The sequence below is a fragment of the Berghia stephanieae genome, chromosome 3 (genome assembly GCF_034508935.2).
Source record: "Berghia stephanieae isolate SIO BIC M18660-M18661 chromosome 3, UCSD_Bste_1.3, whole genome shotgun sequence".
Classification (NCBI taxonomy): Eukaryota; Metazoa; Mollusca; class Gastropoda; order Nudibranchia; family Aeolidiidae; genus Berghia; species Berghia stephanieae.
The window spans coordinates 33,188,651-33,211,830 of NC_088362.1; the positions used below are offsets into that span (position 1 = coordinate 33,188,651).

General features: G+C 34.4%; 1 protein-coding gene across 4 annotated transcripts; it reads right to left on the reverse strand.

The window, feature by feature from the left end:
• Positions 1–1,732: 1,732 nt before the first annotated feature.
• Positions 1,733–21,559, reverse strand: LOC144967566 (uncharacterized). 4 transcript variants are annotated; one of them, XM_078905010.1, is made up of 7 exons: positions 21,458–21,559; positions 16,033–16,227; positions 14,298–14,439; positions 10,647–10,776; positions 9,182–9,318; positions 5,729–5,863; positions 1,733–2,215 (listed from the first exon to the last, which is right to left on the reverse strand). In XM_078905010.1, exons 1-7 carry the CDS (start codon positions 21,525–21,527, stop codon positions 2,209–2,211), a joined length of 816 nt encoding a protein of 271 aa, XP_078761136.1. In that variant the 5' UTR covers positions 21,528–21,559; the 3' UTR covers positions 1,733–2,208. The 4 variants fall into 4 exon arrangements, with proteins under 4 accessions (XP_078761136.1, XP_078761137.1, XP_078761138.1 ...); XM_078905011.1 differs by having other exon boundaries at positions 21,462–21,555; XM_078905012.1 differs by having other exon boundaries at positions 21,342–21,522.
• Positions 21,560–23,180: the final 1,621 nt, after the last annotated feature.

The window sequence follows — 23,180 nt, forward strand, 5'->3', positions numbered from 1 at the left end:
GTTGGCTCCGACATTACATAAATGTTATGATACAGCAACCACCACCCCCCACCCCTCCACACACACACACACACCACCTGTTTGTTTGTTGCTTTTGTTTGTTGCTTTATGTCTCTTCCAACACAATTGAGGTTATATGAGAGACCACTGAAACAAAAAAACAAGCAATCTAACAAAAATAGTACAAATGTAAATCAAAATCATAACCTAAAGATATCATAAGCTAAATTATAAATAACCAAGAACAAACAGGCAGAAGATTTACAGAAAAAATAATATCCCCTGTCAAAAATACAATCACAAACCAAAGAAGCAGGATAGGCTAGTAAAGAGAAGAAGAAACGACATCACTATCGGATCGTACACCCATGCGAACATCATAGGTATATGATTCAAGGGTGATGCTCCCATCCAACCACCCGCTACACACCACCTGTAACATGTCATGTATAAAGTTATCTCCCTCAACATAATAATAAAGTAAACAAATAATGAGTTCCATTCATCCTCAAGCGGAAATTTGTCATAGGGTCTTATCCAAGGGAAGTCTTTAATAACCCAGGTGTCAGCCGCAGCCAGGCATCACAAATTGAGCGAGGACAAAGTGGCCTCCTGAGGGTCATATAAGTTGTGGATATTCGAACAGGTATCTTTCAGGTAAAAAGCAAAGAACCCTCCTCTCTCCATCAAACCATTGTGACAAGGCACGGTTTTCTCTCAAATTACGGTTTCCTGAAATCTTTTCGCATGTCCCAAGGAGTTCGAGAAATCCATGCTAGGGTGTAGATTTAAACAAATGTACCCAAGAAAAAATAAGACGAAGGAGACTTTTAAATAGGAAACAGATTCCAAGAGCATGTTTTGTTTTTGTTTTTTAGGGTTTTACAGTGCTTGCGACACATTTAGGTCATTTCAGCGCCAGTAAAAAAGAAGAAAATGAGATGGTAGAAAAGATTATAGATTTTGCTACTAAAAGCACACAAGCAAAAGTAAGACAAAGGGGAATGGTACAAATAGAGAACAGATGCAGATTCCAAGAGCAAACCATCAGAGTACTTAGTTTGAGAGCACCTAAAAGTCTCCTCCAGACACAGGCACGGATCTGACGAAGAGGAGCACATTCAAATGCTTACATTATAAATTCAAAACAACTAAACATAACAGAGAGATGATTTACAAAGAAAAAATATCTGTCCCAAAACTTTAACTATACATTGGACTGTTTCGCTTCCCATCCTGAGGAAGAACAAAACCAAGTGAATCTCATTCCAAGTCAAAGACAGAAAGCAAGATATAGGGGTATAGAAAACTGTAAAATTGACTTTTCTGTCCTTTATGGGAGGTCAAGAACCCCATCCAGATTCCAAGAGCAAACAATGATTCTACTAAGAGTAATACTCTCAAATGTTTACACAATATCATATTACAAACCACAACTATCACAGAACATAATCGAGGGATGATTCACAAGGGAAAATAAATCATCTCAAAAATAAAACTATACAACTGACCTTTTCTCCTTCAGCCAAGGACTCCGGTCAGGGCCAAAACATAGTAATCCCATTCCAAGACAAAAACAGAAAGCAACTTGAAAAAGGAATTTAAATATAGGGGGATTGAAGGACAGCAAGAGTGACCTTCCCACCTCACCATGGAGGACAAGAGACTCCATTGAGGACAATATACACAATGAAAATAATATAGCAAATAAAATTGAAACACTATTTACAACTTTTAGAGGAAAAGAGATGTTTATTATTATTATATACCATTAGCTACACCAAGTAAAATATGAAATAATGCTTTATGGTATGCTGTGATTAAGTAAATATATAAAAATATAAAAATCAGTATGAAATTATTTGGATAAACCATAAAAAGAAATCAATCTCAACAGGTGTATTTGGAAAGAAAAATATATTAACCTCCCTGACAGTAAAAAAAACAGCAGTATGCAAAGAAATATATTGTAAAAATTATGTTCATAATATTGCTATTAATCATACTTTCGTATATCAAACACGGTAGCTTTACAAATATTTGCAATCAACAGTTATTCATATACAATTCGTATAACAAAAATGCACTATCGTCTCCTAAGAAGGTGAGACGCATTTGAGTTCATAAAACAATCATTTGGACATTGAATATAGATTCGTTTGATTTGTTTTCACTGGTTTTATGGCTCTTGCTTCATCTTAGGTCATTTCAGTGACTGTAAAAAAAATATATCAAATAGTTAAAAGATTTAGATCAAACAAACAAGTTCCAAAGAAAAAAAATAAGACAAAAGGGCAAGCTTTACAAAGATCCTAAGTAGATCCAAGAATAATATTATATATAAATATCCTTGTGGCTAGTTTGAAACCACTTTGTACAATGATACTGGTACAGGATCCCAGTCAAAAGGGATACGCTAAGATGATTACAGAATAAGCATTAAAAATTTATTATCATTTATAGTAACCATATTACCCTCTCAGACAAAGACTTCAGGCAGGGCCCTGATGAAACAAAGTGGCCCCATTCCAGACTAAGGACACAAAATTAGATGGAAATGACAAATGATTTAGAGGGACAGAGGAGATAGAAGGCTGTGGACTGATGAAGACTCCACTGGCCCAGGGGAAATCCATGTCCCCTCAAGGGAATTCCATCCACCGCGAATATAGATTTGTTTTGTCAATGAATACATGTATTCTATTCATGCTACATTAAAAGTCATTAAAAGTCTCCTTTCTTTGCTTATTACTTTGAGGGCTGTTATGGCACTTGTAACATGTTTATGCCATTTCAGCTCCAGTAGATAAAATGTTGGAATAGTCAAAAATACTTTAGCCTGCATTTACAATCATCCAAGAAAAAGTGACAAAGTGGTTTAGTTTGGTGAAGCCCTTGCCAAAATGAAAAAAAAAATCGAAACAATATTTCATTTTCATTTTGTTGGATTATAGCACAGGAGCAGCTTGGCGAAGTGCTGTAGTTTATCCAGGAAGTAACAAGTTCCAATTTCCCTGCTGCATTTTGTAACAATGATTAAATGACTTCGCCCTAGCTCAGCTTGCAGTGCTGCTCTGCACCTAATGCCCCGTTATTTCAATCTATCCTTAAAATAGATCCTCGAGAAAAAATTTCCTCTTGAAAAAAATTATTTTATTATTTTAATCAATTTTTCAATAATTTATAACAATTTACTTATTTATTTACATGGACTAAAAAAGACTTAAAAGGTTGTTCTTTTTCAAAATAGGCTATTTATCCTTATAAGAATGATTGTTAAACATTGAAACATGAGAGCATAAAAGTCTTTCAAAACATATTTAGGAATAAATAAACAAAACCAACCATATCAACTTAGAGTATTCATCAGATAAGTCAGAGACAGTAAATTACCAATGTATATTATAAAAAGTAAGGCACATTAATAAGGATTAAATTTATGCAAGTAATGATAAAATTCACTCATAAAAAATAATGGATTTTTCCATTTCAAACGCCAATTGCAGTAAGATCTGATATCTTTTTATCACATTTAAAGTATTGTTATGTAGCACCGTTTTAATACTCGATAAAATGCATTGGGTGAACTAGGGACCGAACATCAATGAAATGCCTTGATGAAATGTGGCTACCTACAACATATTGCAAGCATTGCAAACATTTTATGAGCATGGAAACTAGTTGGATATTGGCATTGTGCAAAGCTATACTAAAATTTGTAAACTATTTAATGGAAAATAATATTTTTTTCTTCTTCTTTTGGAAAAGAAAATGAAAAGTAAAATTATTACAACAGGAATAGGAAGCATTTTTGAGTGTTATTCACAAATACTACTTTATGGCTTTCTTGGGTTTCCCAAAGAGAAAGTGGCAACAGAGATAAACATGGAAGACAATTTGCAAATGATTAAAGTTACTTATTTTCACGCACTCACGGTGCTTGTTCCATCATCTTCTCAACTTATCCATTATAACATTTTTCAGTTTCTAACGACTCGCGTAATTTTTAGCCAATGTTTACATAGGTTTAAAAAATAAAGATATTGTATTCAGCTATGATGTCAAAACCACAATAATTTAACATGTCTTACAACAGTGGTATTTAACTCTATTGCCAAATGAGTGTTGTTTTTCTATATCAAGTTTTAAGACAATCGTTTGTAAAACTCAAAGTTCAGAGTCAAAAGTTCAGGCCCCTTATTTTTCCTTCATCCCAAACATATTTGAAGGGTATGGCCAACAAAACTGTTACATTCATTTAATCATTTTGAGATTTTTAAAAAACCAATTAAATAAAGCCTTATACTTAGAATTATTCTTTTTTTCTTAGTTGAAAGAATAGGACTATAACAATGTCAATACTAAAATAGCTTTAAATTTCATCTCATTAGTTATATTTGAGGGTTTCTTTTTTTTTATAGATATTCAAAATAAATATTTTATTATCCATCAAGCTATCTTAATATGATACTAATCGCATTATGAGATCAATCCCCTCCAATACATACTACTCGTAGTATTAAATTATGTATAGTGATAAAGTAAGTAAAAGTGTATATATGCATACATACCAAACCTCATGTGCATATGGTTATTATATCTTTTTTCAATAAAGGAAAGAAAAAGTTTGTGTTTTTATCTGTTTTTAATTTCAATTATTATTTAATTTGTTTCTTATAAGAAGATGACTTCAGAGACTTTTATTTATAATCTATGTTACGTTGGCAACATTATGCCTTTTTATTCGTAACCCATCTTATGTCTTTGAAGCAAGGCAATACATGAGTGATATTCGTTACTATATAGTTCGCCAATCTGTATTGTAATTTTGTGATTTTCTATTTCAACCATCCATTTGTTAGTAGTCTGTAGCGTGATTACTCCTATACAAAAGCCCTTCTTTAGCATCCATCGTCCAAAATACTCCTAAAACATCTGGTTTCCAATTTATTAAAAATTTTCAATTTTATTTTAATGTTGTGAGTATTTGTCACTTGTTAGAAAGTAAGTCTGGTCTTGTCTCAAAATACGTTTTTAAAAAATTTTTAGTCTTTACAACCTGCTCCACCAAAGGCATGTACCTCTGATGAAAATGAATGAAGTGGACTGGGTGGAGTGATTGTTAAAGGCACATTTAAAGCCTGATGTGATCTAGACAGACATATGATAAGCAAACTTTAACATTAACAGGAATATGTCTATATTTGATATTTTTTTAGATGCAGATGGCATTTTTCAAATAAAACCGCAAGCATTTCATCAATCAACTAAATAAAACTTTGAATGACTCATCTAGATGTAGATGCTGCTAATGCGAAAATCCAGTAACACATTGTAGCCTTGAATGGTGTTCAGAACTTCAAGAAACAAATTCAAGCTAATAAGTTTCCTTCCAAGACACTTTTGCTATTTCAACGACAGGTATAATGACTAGCCGCAAATAAATGCAGATAAAAAATTCATATTCATTTTTTGTTTTCTTTTATCGCATATTCTTGGTTTGATTAACTTGTGCTTCATTTTTTTCCGAAGACCAAGAAGATTTTCCAAGTGAATAGTTAAAAGTAATATTGAAAATCATTACACAAAAAAATCATGAGTGTTGTGTTGACTCACATCTTCTACTAAATTAGATGAAAAGAATATATTCAGCCGAGCAGTTTCCAAAAATCTCTATAGATTTCACTCCAAAGAAAAAAAAACTAAATGAGAGCAATCCTGCTGTTACCAATTAATCCAGTAAACCATAAATAATGTCACCAGAGTCATGAATGAAATGAATGAGGCCTGAAAGCTGGATGCCACTCCCCTCTCGTAGATGGTGCAATCATAACGGTTCTCTAAGTCACAGTTCAAAATGATCCTGTTGAAATTAAATTTAAAAAGCAACACTAATTTTCCTCTAATGATGACATTGAGAATAAATTATTTATTTTTCTAATTTTCATTTCAACACTCATTCGTTGAGCAGTAAATCTAGATTTTAATTTTATAAGCAAAATACTTGCAACATACTTAGGTCATTTCAGCACTTAAATAAAGGAAGATGTAACAAAACACAAAAGGACAAACAGATTATAAGTTCAGTGCCTCACAGGTCACAGGTGCCTAAGACAAAGAAACTACAAGGAGATAGTTATTAGTATCAATAGATCCAAGCCATTATTTATACAAGATCAACACATTTAGGTGATTTCAGAGCAAGTAAAAAGGAAGGTGGATAATTTTTTTATATTCTAGATGTACAATCATAAGCACCTGAGAAAAGGTAAAACAAAGGAGACTGGAACAGAAGTAGATTCCAAGAGCAAACTATTGCTTGATGTGCTTAGTTTGATGTCATTAAAAGTCCCATCAAGACACAAGCACAGGACCCCAATGAGAGGAATACACTCAAACGCTTAAAAATCATAATATATATTTCAAACAAAAATATAACTGTACATAACAGAGAGATGGTTGACAAGTGAAAAAAATGTCATCTCCCAAAACTCTAATTATAAATTTGACTGTTTCCCCCTCAGCCAGGGACTCCGGCCAGGACCAGGACACTATGAATTTGATCTGTGGCCATTTTTTGCCTGCAAATACAAAACTGATAAGACTCCAATTTTGTGTTGAAGTTAATAACAGCTGTTTTTGTTTCTATTTGGAAGTCCAAATAGCTCAGGAGGTGCCATTAATTAATTGTTAGAACACTCGCCTCTAAAGGACTTCTGTCAATCCAAGAATTAGATTTGGCAGAATGTACTTTGCAATAGACTAGAATCCAGTCCTACTTAGAGATATTTAGAGATGATTTCCAGCACAGAATGATCCTCTTCGCTGGACTCAAGTGTCATCTTTGTTTCTTCCAGTTGCAGATTACTGTGAAGACAGAATGTGATGCTAGCCTTGTAATCATAGAAGATTTCTTGGTTTTTCCATTAGCTATCCAGTCTGTTCTTGAATGAGTTAAGTGAATTAGCACTGACAACTTTCTCTGGTAGACTTTCCACACTTGAACCACTTTAACACCGAAATTATGCGTGCGCACATCTAGCCTGGCCCTTTGTGTGAAAAGTTTCTTAGAGTTGCCCATTGTTCCTGTCCTCAGGGAGTGCTCGGGCCAGAGTTTAAGTAGATTACCAGTTTTTTGGTCATATTTTCCATTTAACATTTTGTACACTTCAATCATGTCACCTCTTATTCTTCTATAACTTAGTGTTGAAAGTTTCAGTTTTCTTAATCTCTCTTCGTATGTCATCCCCTTCATACTCGGGAGCTGCTTGGTAGCTCTTCTTTGGACGCCTTCTATGAGCTCAATGTGTTTACTTTTGAATGGTACCCAGACTGAGCTGGCATATTCCAAGTGTGTTCGCACTAGTGCTTTGTACAGTTGAATGAAAGTATCTTCATTTAGGTATTGAAATATTTGGCGAATTGTTGCAAACATTGCAGTTGCCTTTTTCACTTTCTTGTTGATGTGCTTTTCAAAGCTTAGTTCATTATCGATGATAACTCCAATATCTTTTTCTTCATCCACCAACTCAAGTTCATTTCCCATTAGATTATATCTGAAGCTTTCATCTGGGTTTAGGTTTCCAATGTGCTTAAGTTTGCACTTATCAGGGTGAAATCTTAGCAAGCACCTCCATGATGCGAGTTTGTCTAGATCCTCTTGCAATGTGTGCATATGATCTGCTGTTTGTATGATATTGAATATCTTTGTATCATCTGCAAACATATATACATAGGAGTCTGCTGTATCTGGTAGATCATTGATGAATATTACGCAAAGCAGAGGATCCAAAACTGATCCCTGCGGGATTCCGGAGGTCACCTCTTTCCACTCAGAGCATGCATCATTTATCGTAACTTGCTGTTTCCTTCCCTTCAAATACTTCTCTATCCATTCCATCATTTCTGGTCCAACACCATATGTAATTAACTTGCTTATTAGTCTTTGGTGCGTCACAGTGTCAAATGCCTTTTGATAATCCATATAGATGCAGTCTATAGATGCTCCTTGGTCTAATGCATCAGTCCATTCATCGATGACTCATAGTAATTGCAATGTTGTTGATCTTCCAGACATGAATCCGTATTGTTTTGAAGTGAAGAGGTTGTTATCTAGGTGAGTAATCATATGGTCTCTCACAATTTTTTCCAGTATTTTGCAGATAATCGATGTGAGGCTCACTGGTCTATAATTCCCTGCTAGTGTCTTAATTCCTTTTTTAAATATTGCACTAATTCTTGCTTTCTTCCAGTCATTTGGGACTCTTCTTTGTTCTATAGATTTTGTGAATATTATCATCAGGGGATTGAAAACTCATGGGAAAGTTCCTTCATAAATCTAGGGTGAATATTGTCCAATCCTGGAGATTTGTCGACTTTCAAGTTATTGGAATCTCCTTATTTCCTCTTCATTGATGGTAAGTTTTTGCCAATCAATTTCAATTTTTTTATTTGGTAAGGTTGGAACATCCCCTTCGGGCTCCACAGTGAAGACACCACTGAAAAATTCTGCTAGAATGTTTGCCTTTTCTTCGTCTGAGTTTGTCCTTTCTGACTTTGGATCATTGGAATTTGTACACAATTCTCCTACTCCTTGTCGTGTTTTGCTTTTTGAGTTAATGTACTGCCATATTCGCTTGGGGTTGGATTTTGCCTCCTTGGATATGTTCTTTTCATACTCTTTTCTTGCTCTTCTGGTGAGCTTTGTCACTTGATTTCGTACTTTCTTGTACCGGTCTTTGATATTTTCATTCTTATTGCTCAACATTTTTCGAGATAGTTTTTCTCTTTAATTTTCTTGATTACGTCCTCACTCAAAGGTATTTGTGATTTGTTTGCCCCTTTCTTTTGTTTTGCCGTAGGTACGTGTCTACGCTCGATACTGTAGATTTTTTCACAAAACTAGTCCTAGGAATAGCAAAAAATTGCTACTGTCCGTAAACTCAGGCTTCATGTGCCTTATGGCATTTAAGGACGACTTTTTTTGTTTATATTTAGTTTATAAACTGATCATAAAATCTTATGACTACCTCCGTGATCACAATGTCTGATGAATTTATACAATTTTAATATGTTTATAGGACCCATTTAACACAGAATAAAATAATGTTTAAATAAAAATTTAAAAACAAGCACGAAAACAAAACTCAGTAATTTCAATATGACTAAAGTGACCCCTTACTTGATGTCGTATATGAGCACATTCAAGGCCTCAATGATGTGTCCATCATTCAGTCTTCCCCCTATCTTTTTGGTCAAAAGCTTAATGAAATAGGAGTCAAGTTTTTGAGCTGCAGTGGCTCCAGGGTCAATGGAGAGCTGAAATGAATAATAAAATCAAAAGAGCTAAGCATGGAAGATCAAATCTACACACAAGCTATTGGTGTGTGTGTGTGGAAGGGGGGAGGGGTGCTGTATCTCAACATTCATTTACCGTTATAACTAACCATTTGCAAATCGTTGGCGTTTGGTTTTGAAAATTAGAACAAATGGCAAAGTGATAAGAATAAGCAGAGAGGTGTCAGTTATGAGAAACGGTGATGGAGTGTGTGAGTGGTAGACACACCTGCAGTGTTGATAGATACATACGATAAACACATATGTAATTGTCAATGTCACAGTAAATTATCAGGGGTCGAAATCATGCCAGGCGCATTAAAAAATCCTCTAATTGATTACATTTTTTTTCACTGGCTGGTTGAAATTAGTTTGAGGAAACCATGTTCGAGGTAAAAATTAGTTCGAGGAAGGAATAGAATGATAACAAAAAATAATAAGGAATAAATTTGGGACATTTGAATGAGTTTGAGGAAACCGTGTGTTCGAGGAAACCGTGTTCGAGGAAACCGTGCAGGAGTGTAGTTCATTTGAATAAAGTAGCATATTAGGTTAACAAAAATGCCTTTTCTAGAAGATAAAGGTAATCCAAATGCTGCATGCCCAATTGATTCACTCTATCTCAGTTCCACTTAAAACATAAAATGCCAATTTTGAAAGTCGTATTTTATATAAATAATCTTAAGGAGTGATCATATAACCTGGTATCTGCTTTTATTTATGGCCTTGCTTTTCCCATAAAATTTACTCAAGAATATAAATAAATTTATTATTCAATCAATCACCTCAGGTAATCTTTGGAAGCAAGTGAGATAGGTACCTTGCCTTAATATCAAGGTGAGTTTTTGTTAATCAAAGGTTACCAATTATTTTCAATTCTTTTTTGTTGTTGTTGTTTTTAGTTATCTTTGGCTTAATGCATTTAATGCTAAACTGAAATTTTATTTAATCACATGACAAAATCTTTATAGAAATTGGCACTGAGAAAAGTTTTGATGACATTCTTTGATGGATAGATTTTCAATAGTTTGCTTCCATAACAATTTCAATATAGAAACGTGAAACATGCATGATGAGTTTTTCATTCTTAAACTTATATAGGAATGCATTTTTAACTTATAATAGAAAGACTAGTTATAATCTCCAAAAAAATTATTAAGCTTAAATTTCTATCTTCAGAAAATTGCATATTGTCTCTGTTTATCACAAGTCATATCTACCCTTGAAAATGGACTGACTGCATCAGATATAACAAACAAGCAATTAACATATGTCCGAAATGTAAAGACATTTAACTGTAATCAACCTACCGTTTTGTCATCTATAGAATAGAATATAATTATGTTCTCATCACAACCACCCATTTTCCATTTTTTAGTTTTCAATTCTCTAGAAAAGTCTTTAGCCATCTCCTCTCTGCCAAGAATCCTGTCACTGTCCCTGCAATTCCAAGAAGAAAAAAAAGAATTTATTACTCGCTATCTTTTCAAGGGGTATTACGGTCCAATTATCAAGCTTCATATCCTCTAATGAACCATGGTGACTATATGCATCATATCCTTTAATCCCCTTGGCAGTTATTTTGAAACAGACATTGGACAATAATAAGGCTGCTATCACAGATGTCCATTCATATTGGCAATGTCTATCAGTGGAAAGCTGATTTAATTTTGGTGACAAATGGATCTGAGTCCCGGCAGGTGTGGTTAATCAGCTTTGCACTGAGGTAAATAATAGTTAATGGGATGACTTGCCAACAAAGAAGAATAATCGTCTCTTATACTAAGCACTTTCTATTTAAATAAAATGTAGTCCTTAATAATCAAAAGGCATATGAAGCCAGTTTTCTGTTGCATTAAACAGACAGCAACAATTGCTTGTTGTCCTTTGCATTAAATGCTTGTTTATGGCACTGTGGTTTCTACCAGACCTCTTGGGTCCAGCTGGGTGAATTGAGGAGATAAAGGGTAGCATTATGTCCGGATTCAATCGTAGCAGTTGCATGGCTTGTGAGACGAATATTCTACTGAGCTATCAAAATCCTTATTTCCTCAGAAACTGTGGTGTAATAGTGGTCAGTACTGGGTGAACAGATAGGTTTTTTTAAAAATTGTCTTCATCTGGAACAGATACTGATCCAAATTGATTGTGAAGGGGATTTCTCAACCAAATGAGCTATCAGGACCCCATCTTACTGTAAAGATTTGTAGTAATAGTATTTTACACCATATCAATATTCTATAGCAATAATTTAGGATCAAAACTATCAAATTGTACATAGTTTCAGTAAAAACTTAAAATTCAACTTAACATATGCCTTTGATCTCAAATGAAAACAATAACTTCTGGTAATCCCTCTTCCGGAGATGTAAAGAACATAAAGCACCAGGATCAGACAACATTACCGGAACTATTTTGAAAAACTGTCACCAACAACTGGCTATACCTTATACAAAAATTTTTCAAAGGTCAATCGATGAACAATCAGTGCCAGTACTTTGGAAAACATCGATTGTCGTTCCAGTTCCAAAAAAGCGTTGTCCGACCATATTGAACGACTTCCGTCCAGTGGCGCTTACATCGCTTGTAATGAAATGTTTAGAAAAAATTTTAAAATCTGAGCTCCTACAAAAATGTTATGACCTGAAATTGCTTGATCCGTACCAATTTGCATACCAGCAACATCTCAGTGTAGAAGACGCACTATTAACCGCCACAAATTCGATCTCAAAACACCTTGACCAAACGCCCTCGAATTACGCCAGAATCCTGTTTGTCGACTTTTCGTCAGCTTTTAATGCCATGAACACAGATATTTTGCTTCAAAAGTTGTGCAACACGGATATTCCAAACTACATTATTAAATGGTATAAAGAGTTTCTGACCCATAGACCGCAATGTGTAAAATTGGGTGAACATATCTCCAACAAAAGAACGTTGTCGAACGGATGTCCCCAAGGCTGCGTGAGTTCCCCAATCCTGTACATCTTATACACCAACGACTGCAGACCATCCTTTGAAAATTGTTTTATAGTGAAATATGCTGATGATACTGCTATTCTTGGCTTATTAAAAGATAAAGTTACCGAAAAGAATTATTTCAAACAAATAAATATATTCACCGATTGGTGTAAACAAAATCAGCTTGACTTAAATGTTAAAAAAACGAAAGAACAGGTGTTTGGTGTAAAAAATAAAAACGACTTTTGTTTGTTTGTTGCTTTAGGTCTCTTCCAACACAATTGAGGTTATATGAGAGACCGCTGAAACAAAAAAACAAGCAATCCAACAAAAATAGTACAAATGTAAATCAAAATTATAACCTAAAGAAATCATAAGCTAAATTATAAATAACCAAGAACAAACAGGCAGAAGATTTACAGAGAAAAAAAATATCCCCTGTCAAAAATACAATCACAAACCAAAGAAGCAGGATAGGCTAGTAAAGAGAAGAAGAAACGACATCACTATCGGATCGTACACCCATGCGAACATCATAGGTATATGATTCAAGGGTGATGCTCCCATCCAACCACCCGCTAAAAACGACTTAAAGTGTGTGGCGATCGGTAAAGATGATGTTGAGATAGTAGACTATTTTAAACATTTAGGAATAACCATTGATAGTTCCCTCAATTTCTCTCAACATATTAATATAATATCTAAGAAAGTTGCCCAAAGATTATACATCCTAAGGAAATTGAGAACATTTCAAGTAAGGAAGAAAACTATGTTAAGAGTTTATGACTCATTGATTAAAAGTGTAATTGCGTTTGGCTGCACCATATGGTTTGGAGGATGCCGACTTAAAGATAAATCAAAAATTTCAAAATCTATCAAAGAGGCATCAAAAATAATAAACCATCCTCTTGATGGAGTAGAAAGAATTCATGGAAAAGCAATAGAAAGGAAAGCATTCTCAATTACGAACAATAAAAAACATATTTTATACCATGAATTTAGTCTTTTACCATCTGGGAGAAGGTTTTGTCAGATTAAATATAGAACTAACAAGTATAAATCAACGTTCGTTCCATCAGCAATAAAACTTTTGAATATTTCATATGGTACAGAAAAACCAAGGATTGATTCGTTGACTGATTAACTGATTAATTTATTTCATGTAAGATTAACTGACCAATAGATAATGATGATAATTTTTGGTGTCGAATTGCCACAATCGTAACAAATTGAAAACGAAATGAATATGTTTATGTTGTGTATATCGCACGTGTGTGTGTGTGTGTGTGTGAGAGAGAGAGAGAGAGAGAGAGAGAGAGAGAGAGAGAGAGAGAGAGAGAGAGAGAGAGAGAGAGAGAGGAGAGAGAGAGAGAGAGAGGAGAGAGAGAGAGAGAGAGAGAGAGAGAGAGAGAGAGAGAGAGAGAGAGAGAGAGAGAGAGAGAGAGAGAGAGAAGAGAGAGAGAGAGGAGAGAGAGAGAGAGAGAGAGGAGAGAGAGAGAGAGAGAGAGAGAGAGAGAGAGAGAGAAGAGAGAGAGAGAGAGAGAGAGAGAGAGAGAGAGAGAGAGAGAGAGAGAGAGAGAGAGAGAGAGAGAGAGAGAGAGAGGAGAGAGAGAGAGAGAAGAGAGAGAGAGAGAGAGAGAGAGAGAGAGAGAGAGAGAGAGAGAGAGAGAGGAGAGAGAGAGAGAGAGAGAGAAGAGAAGAGAGAGAGAGAGAGAGAGAGAGAGAGAGAGAAGAGAGAGAGAGAGAGAGAGAAGAGAGTAGAGAGAAGAGAGAGAGAAAGAAGAAAAAGTAAGTAGAGAGTGAAAATTGCATGTATGACAATGAAAATCTAAATTATAATAGTGTAATATTATTACAATTATTATTTATACATTAATAATATATTATATTATTATATATTAATTATTATTAATATATTATATATTATTATTATTATTATTATTATTATTATTATTAATCAACATTAAAAGCTAAAATGAATGAATTCATAACAAACAAACCTCTGTTTTTCCATCCGTTTCACGAGAGCCACCATAATGTTGTACCCCTTGGGAATCTTTTGTTTTTCACAGTAATAAGTACTACAGGGACAGCTGGTGCTATTATAAACTGCATCTTTCAAAATCCAGTTGACAGCCAACACTATAATAAGTAAAACAACCACAGGAAAAATAAGACTATAAACAATTACAAAAACAACCAAAGGAAAAAAAAAGACTTTATAAACAATTACACGCTAAACTTAACACTTTCATTGCTCGGTGAAATTCGCACTTCCGTCACAAAATGACTGAAGGGTAATTTAAACTATTTCCTTAACAACATATAGGCACGACAAAAAAGGCTGTAACACTCATATATGTACTAAAGCCTTTCCATTATACATAATAAGGATATGTTCATAAATGAATGAATAATACAGCAAAAAACATTGTTGGATGTATGTGAAATGTTTGTATTATGCAACAATCTAGAATATATGAATGAAAATATTGTTTACAGTTTTGCTTAACAGGGGTGTAGAGAACACCCGATTTGATCACACATTATGAAAGGGTCTTAATTTTGATGATTGGCTATTGGCAAATGCATATAAAAAGTTGCATAGGTATATTAACGCATATATTCCAAAATAATCAAGATTTGAGAAGGGGAGGGGGTGGCAAAAATAAATGAAACTGATGACATATCAAACTACACATAGAAACTAATGTTACAATCAAAACAGTTCAAAATACTTTTCATCCATTTGACGTGGATGGAGTAAGAATATCTGTTATAACCATCTCCATTATCATTCATTACTAACATCACTGCCACCATCAGTAGTTCCTGAATCTCTGTTACAATCTCATCAAAATATCTGTAAGAACTAGTTTCTTAGTCAATGTTCAGTTAATTTTCTACATTAATATTGTTACAAATAAATTCATTATTCGAATCATTATCATGCAATACTTGATGATTATCAAAAGCATATGGAAATCAAATTAAAAAACTTGCTCAGCAGAGAGTTGCTTTGGTCAAGAATTGGTTATTGGATAAGTTGTCAAACGAAATGAATTGAGACCCCCCCCCCCAATCACTTTCAAAATTGGTGCAAAATATCAATTTCATACCCCCCCCCCCCCCATCCCTAATACAATATGAGTATTCTGAATATTGAAGTAACATGTCTAATTCAGATTCCTAGTAATTGTGTAGATATCGGCTTTTATACAATATTTTTCCTTCTTACAACACGGGTGACACTGTGAAGGTCTCACAGGCCATAAAGTGCGGCCATTCGTGCTGAAAGAGTTAATCAATTGTACATGAACAATGTACTGCGAAAAGGTCACGTTCACATTATTTAAGACCACAGTATTTCTAATCTCAACAATGCCCTGCCTTTGGGATAACTTTTTTACAAAGAACTTTTCAAGAAAATCAAAACAAGAAAAAGAAAAATTAATAATTAGCACAAGTAATGACATCGAAGTCTCTGATAAAATTAAAACCAGTGGTGTGTAATGGTAACACATCTGACCAGTAATCAGGAGATCTGAGGTTCGATCCCAAGTCGAAGCAAGAGGAATGTTTGGGCTGATTTCTTCTTGTACTCCTCTCTCCGCTTTGTCTGGCTGGCACTGTTTCATACACTCCTATTCAGATTCTGAATAGGTTGGACTCTATCAAGCTCAAGATAATAAAATAAAAATTTTGCAATTGATAGAAGTGAAACAATAAACTTACAATCAGGAACAGCAAGAACACCGTTTGGATCACAGATATAAGCAGCATCATTGGTGGGGAAACCGCAATCTGTTGCCATTGTTTGAGGATTGTGGTAATTATAAGCTGTCCATTCCTGATTTACTAACTGACCACTTACACAGGTGACCACCAACAAACCAGTGGTTATCAAAGTTGCCAAAAAATTCATTGTTGCTGAAAAGAGAAGTGAAAAGGATTTAACAAATGTAATGACAGCATTGATGAGTTTCATGGTGTGGAGCTGTGTGGTCTAGAGGTATTACACTCACCTTTCAGATTGGAAGGTCCAGGGTTTGAGTCCCACTCTGAGCGGCATATAATTGAATCCTTGAGAAAAGACTCTTTACTCACATTCTCTCATCAAACTCAGGTGTAAAATGAGTACCTGGCCATTATCAGCATTCTCTTTATCCGGAAAAAAAATTGCAATATCCCTTAACAGGTGTCATGTTGTGTTCTGCACGTTAAGGGTTGTTGTTGGTTAGGTACACTTTGAGCATGTTTAATGGACATTGCACTACATAAATGCTCTAACTTTTTTATTTTATTTTAACACCAATGAATTGTTTATAGATTTAGTCTTCATAGGCTTGAAGTAAAGAAACAACGGAATCTGTACTCCCTCCATGAGACATGACAAATTGAAACGAGACGGCACCATGGAATTCAGGGCAAACCATAAATGTACATGTAATAATTTTCCTTCCCACCTGCATAATCCTTCAAATGTCTTTTATACAAAAGCATTTACCTACATAATCTCAAATGGCATGATATAATATATAAATAATTTATCAAAAGCATTTTTACATATCATAAAAGGTAAGTAATGAAAACAATTGGACCCATATGATAATGTAAATTCAAAATGGACAATTACAGACTACTGAAGGTATTAGAAACTGGGTGAAATCAAAATTGTAAAAATTTCATAGATTCTATTTTTAAAAGATATTAATCATACATAAATCTCTCTGTAAACCATGAGCATGCACTTTTAGTTTCAACATAAATAACATGCCGCGTTTCAGTCATGTATATAATAAAACAGTTGTGAATATCTCGGAACATTATATATACAAGCTAGCTGTCCATTCATTGAACAGTGCCTGTTCAATGACAAGTCAATCAACTCAAAATTTGTGATTCAAGTGTTGAATAGAATTTGAACTCAATTTCTATTGTCTTAATAGACATTACATTTTTCGACATTGAAAGAGAACACAGAGCTTTTTATTTGGGCACGGGAAAATATTTTCTGCATTTAACATCTTTTTTATCTTGCTCACTTATTATATACATAAAATTCTTTCCCAATGTCAAGAACCAAAAATGGTTCATATAATTTTTTAAAATTAATTGTATTCAAATTAATTAGAAAAACCACTAACTGGTATTGATTCAATGCAAGTACTCCCACCTCATTGTCATACTTGCAAACTGGGAGATTGACAAACAAACCGCATGCAAAAAATGATGGTGTCTGTTTTCGACGATATTTGACGACAAAATTGATTTTCTATAAAATCATCTATGTCTATTCAATCTCATAATACATGCAAAATATCTTTATGTCAATTGTAAATACCATGCAAAATTGGGTGACGATTGGTCCAGTGGTTTCAGAGCCTTAGTGTTACAAAAAATACAAGTTGCCAAATATATAATAAGATATCATAAACTTGTTCCTCTGGTCTAGACTATTTTGGAAAAAGGAAAGAAAATTGATAGACCTATGTAATAGATATTGTGAACTAACTTGTAGAGTTCTCCTTTAAGGATTGGAAATATGGAGAACAAAATAAACAATTCTCAGGAAGATACAGACATAATCTCTGAACTCATGTCTGAAGCAAAATGCAGGACAGGTACAAGTCAAGCAGCAGAAATGGCGGAGGAAGTGAGGCTGGATTGGGAACACCCTTAGGAAACCAGTATCACTCGCCAGGCACTCCAATGGTAACCTTAAAGGAATTGAAAGAGGGGAAGGCCAAGGAACAGCTGGAGGCGAAAATATAAGGGCTGAACTGAAGGACAAAGGGACAACATGGAATGAAGTGGAGAGGACAGCCCAGAATTGTGTCCATGGTGGAGTGCCTTGATAGTCTTTGCTCAGAGTAGTCTTAGATCTCCCCCAACTCTTCTATATATGAAACTAGATATATTGGGAAATACTAAATGCTTGTCATATGAGATGTCAAGTCGAAAAAGCATTTGTGTCATTTGTCTTTGAATATTTTTGAGACTCATCAACTGTATGATTACATAAAAGGCCTCCAAATTCCATTCCAATACACCAAAGATTAAGTCTTATAATAGATTTAAATGACAAAATAAGATAACATCTGCATATGATTCTTAGTATAAGTATGTGATTAGCTTTAGTTACACAAATTAGACATTAATATGCACATCGAGCTTCAAATGTGGGTCAAAAAATTACATGACCGCTCTCAAAATGTCAATCAGGCAAAGAATTTGAATGAGTCATATGTGAAATAGCTATGATATGGATTTTTCTTTCCAAACTTGCTGATACTGGTATTAAAATTTAATCTTAATTGCCACTCCCTTGACCATTCAAAAAAGAGAATTAATATCTTCTTAAATTATTAATTCTTAAAAATTATTATAATATATTTCAATGTCATTTGCAAATAATTTGCATTTAGATGTATGTTATGTTATTTTGTAAGTCATTAATATATAATCAAAAGTTGTGACCCAATGGTACTTCAATTGACTCCACACATCTAAAAGTTGATATCTCATCATGTTTTAGCTCTTTAATAGCTATCAGACTCGATCCCTTTCAGGGCTCAGTGAGTAAATACATTTCTTTTTCATTAATTTGCTTCAGCAAACCAACAATTTATATCATGATAACTACACATTTTGAGTCAGTCTCTTCAACCAATCTATACCGCCGAGTCCTAGTGTATACCATAGTATACATTATTGGATGTTGGTAACATTTTATTGAAATAGGCTCTTCATTGAAAGCCCTTTTCTTAAGTGAGCCCCAGACAAAGTGAAAGAGAGATAAGTCACATCTATAACAGAAAGTGATGCATGACAGTTAAGATGGTTTACATCAACCACAATGCAAAAGGGATATTCCTGGGCTAAGTCCCTTGATTGACCTTGGCATTGGTAATGAAGGAAATTTTCTTTATTTTTGGAATGAGGAGAATTTTTTTTAATGAGACATTAAAATCCTTATCATATACATCTGACAGTGAAAAAGTAAAAAATATATACAGTCCAGATAATCATAATCGCAACCAACACCTTGGGATCAGCGAAAATGTTGTGATTAACCGAATTTGCAACTAACCGAAGTTGAGTTTCCTGTCTAACTAGTTGTTGTAAACATTGTTCTTTGTCCACCACAGACTGAGCAATATGATTGAAATAAAAACCTTATGGCAGCCCTGTATAAATTTTGGCAAGCAAAAGTAGCTTTGACGCAAGTCAACATCTTATTCAGATGGGATCAACTTTAACTCTTTTGTTCTCAACATTTGTAAGAGTCAAAGAGATTAGCCACAATGAGAGACAGTAAGCTCTCACCAAACACGTTGGTCACAATGCAGAGTTGTCAATCCCAAAGCAAAGGATATCGCTCGGTCTCTCTTTCCAACTGTCATTGTCTACCTGTTGTCAAGACTATGCCCAGCCCCCTCACCCCTTGCCACAGGTGACAACGCATCACAAACCCATACTGCAAGTCTCGCCTTCTTTTGTCTCTAATAGAGTGGTGACACACAACTGTAGCATTAAATCCCTCTCACACTCGATTCTTCAACCTGTCACGATTACATCCATGGTGAAATTTAATCATATTTTGTTTGATTGATTTATTGAATTTGACACTTTTGAGGGCGAAAATTTGTTGCAATTAACCGAAGTTTGTTGCAACTAACCAAAATGTTGAGATTAACCGAAAATTGCGATTAATCGAGTTGCAATTATCAGGAGTGGACTGTAATGAGAAGTAAATGAAATAGAGTTGATGACAAATTTCATAATTTTAGTAGAATCTATTAATTATATTTTAGATAACAATTTTGATCACATTTTAAAATAAGAATCATTTTGACTTTCATGTTCTTGTGCTGGCATTGAGAATGGCCATTTTTCGTTAAAGTTTAAAAGTTATAAATCGTGCTGACTTCTTACACATTAACTCTCAAGGAACAGATGATAATAAACTCACAATTAAGGGATGAGGTCCCGCAACTACAGGATTATATATTTTCTATAAGGTGTGGAAATAAAAATAGAGATCATTCAACAATAACTGGTACGATCATTTTTTAGGGGCTCAAGTCAAGATAGAGAAAATTGCCTTCTTTACTTCAGTTGTATTATTATTATTATTCAGAGACGGGACACATTTGCAAGTCATAAAGATAGGAGGCTAGATTTTAACTTCACACACAAATAGACACAGCCGGAGGGTCCCGATAGCTCACTTGGTAGAGCACTCGTTTCACATGCAAAGGGGCTGACATTGGTCCCGGGTGCAGTCGATATTTTTTTTTCCAACTTCCCTATCTACCCAGCAGTGATTGGGTAGCTGGATCTGTTAGATCTGGTGGAAAGTATGTTGCGTCCTATCCAAAGGATAGTAAGCAAAATTGCTTTGTCCATTTCATGCTATACAAACCGTGGCTCTGAAGGACTAGTAAGTCTTGCATAGAACCAGTCAGTGATCAATAATTCATAAAATTCATAAAATTACTAGGTCTATACCAATTCAACACTCAAGAAAAATAGGCCAGGAAATTTTTTTTAATGAGTTTGAGAGATGAAATTGAAAGCATTCTCAGTGATGGAAAGAGATCTGTTATTATCCGGTATCTTATTATAGTGAAGTATTCTTATTATAGTTCAAGATCAAAGGGATGAAGTTGGTTACATGTTAGATAGTGGCTGCATATTTGTTCGATAAACAATCTTTATCTTACAATTAAGACAGTATTGCCGTATTCTCACTTCACTTGAATTAAAGTTAAAGGCTTTACTCAAACTCAAACACTAGACGTCTACTTAATATTCTATTACTATTACCCGAGAATTTGAGAAACATCGTTGGTCTATCCGTCAGTAGATGCTAGTGTGCAAATAAGTGTAGACTTCTTCTAGATCTATTATAAGTATAAGTATAAGAATTGAGTTGAGAATTGTATCTATCTAGACTAGTTTAACTAGATATATTATGTCTCTTGCCCTAGCTTCTTACATTCCTAGTAATTAGTCTCTAGAGTATTATTGTGACAAACCTCTGTTTTAATCGATATTCCGTCCGTATTATTTCACTTGCTTTTTAAAATATATCAAAATCAAAAGGAGAGTACACACGAAACAACCACTCCTCAAGCTTTGGGCTTTGAGTTACCTACAGGTCCCACGGCATTCCATACAAGGTAAAGTCGGTAAGGTAAGCAAAAGAGAGAATTTAGACACATCCCACTGCTCAGGTACCTGGGTCAAGGTCACGCTAACTTCCTGGGCTGATCCATGTTATCTTCTTTTAGCACCATGCCAATAATACACAGCTAAATACGAAAATGATTTAATTCGGTGTTATTATTACAAATATAAAAATACAATAAAGAGGACAATATCAGATCAATGTATACTTTTAAGTGACATTTGACATGTCACCAAATGGTGGTATTGAAAATATTTGAGGAGGGGAGGAGAGGTAAGGTGCTTGAGACACTTTTAGATTCTTGTAAAAGGAAGGTGTTGGAGAAGGTGAGAAAGGGAAGAAGTCCCGGACATTGAAAAAATACTTTTTTTTTTTTCAATTTTTCTTTATATACGGGCCTATTGATAAATTGAAATGAGGTCGAACTTCAAAAATGATTTATAAAAAAATATTATATGAAAATTCGAAGAAGTCGAAGGTTTATTTTGATAAATATATATATACAGATATAATATGAAGTAACAAATATCTAATGAATAAATATATATATATATATATAATATTTCAATATGATCAACTCCTACAATATTGTTTCGAGCAATTGAGAGAGAATTTGCAGGAGTTCATCATAATTATATTTGAAATATTTTATAGATAGCTCCTTTTATCATAAAGTTGAGCACTATTATTTCATAGTTTTTATTTTTTATTAATATATGGTGACTGGCGACATTCTCGTAAAGAGGACAAAAGTAGATTCTATGACCACAAATGGTTGATTTCTATACAACCCTCGCACACGAAATTTGATAATGTATTGTTAAAGAAAAAAGATAACAAAGATTGCAGGTTGAGTAGTGAGTAGGTATGGTTTGAACCGGAGACTTAACTGGCATGACAGAACATGGCGGACGTTGAATGCTTGGAAAAATTCAAATAAAACAATGGGCATTATCTATATTAAATTTCCATGTGCTCGAGGTCATTGGTCACATTGCAAAGCGTATTCAAAGTGACCCACATAGTGAAAAGTGTTCACAGTTTTTTTAAATATCTAACATCACGATTGGTTATTTTGTTCAGCTTGACACGTGAGTTTGTTTATAACTTTTGTAAACAAAGCGGCGTGTTTACATTTTTAAAGAAATATCCAATAGTTGGATAGCAACAAATCATGTGATTGATGATCTGGTTGGACGAAAACATGAATATAGATCGCTCCCAATATGAATGCACTCGCTCGTCAAAGTAATCTGTAACTGTTCCCCTGTTTTGATTGGACTGTAACCAACGCTGTAACTGAACATTTGCAGTGATGGGTCCGTGGGGCCTTTTGCAAATACAAGCAATTGAAGAGTGAAGATGACATCCACCATTTAGTAACATATTCCGCAGTCTGGCGGAGAGTACCGTGCTGGATTGGTTCCAACCATGACGTAGATATAGTACGGCCATGGTTCCAACACAATAGTAATTATTCAATAATTTACTATTATATATTTGGCTTCAGGGTTGTTCAATCTGCCCAACTATCCAACTCCACTTCCCCGTTCACCCCCTAACTTGTGCCCATTTCATCAGAGCAATAAACAGCTGTTAATTTAGGAGAATTAAAAATTTGTTTCCCCGAGAAAATTAATATCTTAACCGTAACATTTGGAACAAAGACCTTATAACAGAATAAGTT

Bases quoted from the DNA above. Each gene is read 5' to 3' on its own strand.
- LOC144967566 (XM_078905010.1), bottom strand. From the start codon at position 21,527: ATGTGTCTAAATTCTCTCTTTTGCTTACCTTACCGACTTTACCTTGTA. The intron at 14,440-16,032 runs GTAAGTTTATTG...TACTTATTATAG, and splicing joins TGTTCTTGCTGTTCCTGATT to TGTTGGCTGTCAACTGGATT. The intron at 9,319-10,646 runs GTAGGTTGATTA...TATTCATTTCAG, and splicing joins ATTCTATAGATGACAAAACG to CTCTCCATTGACCCTGGAGC.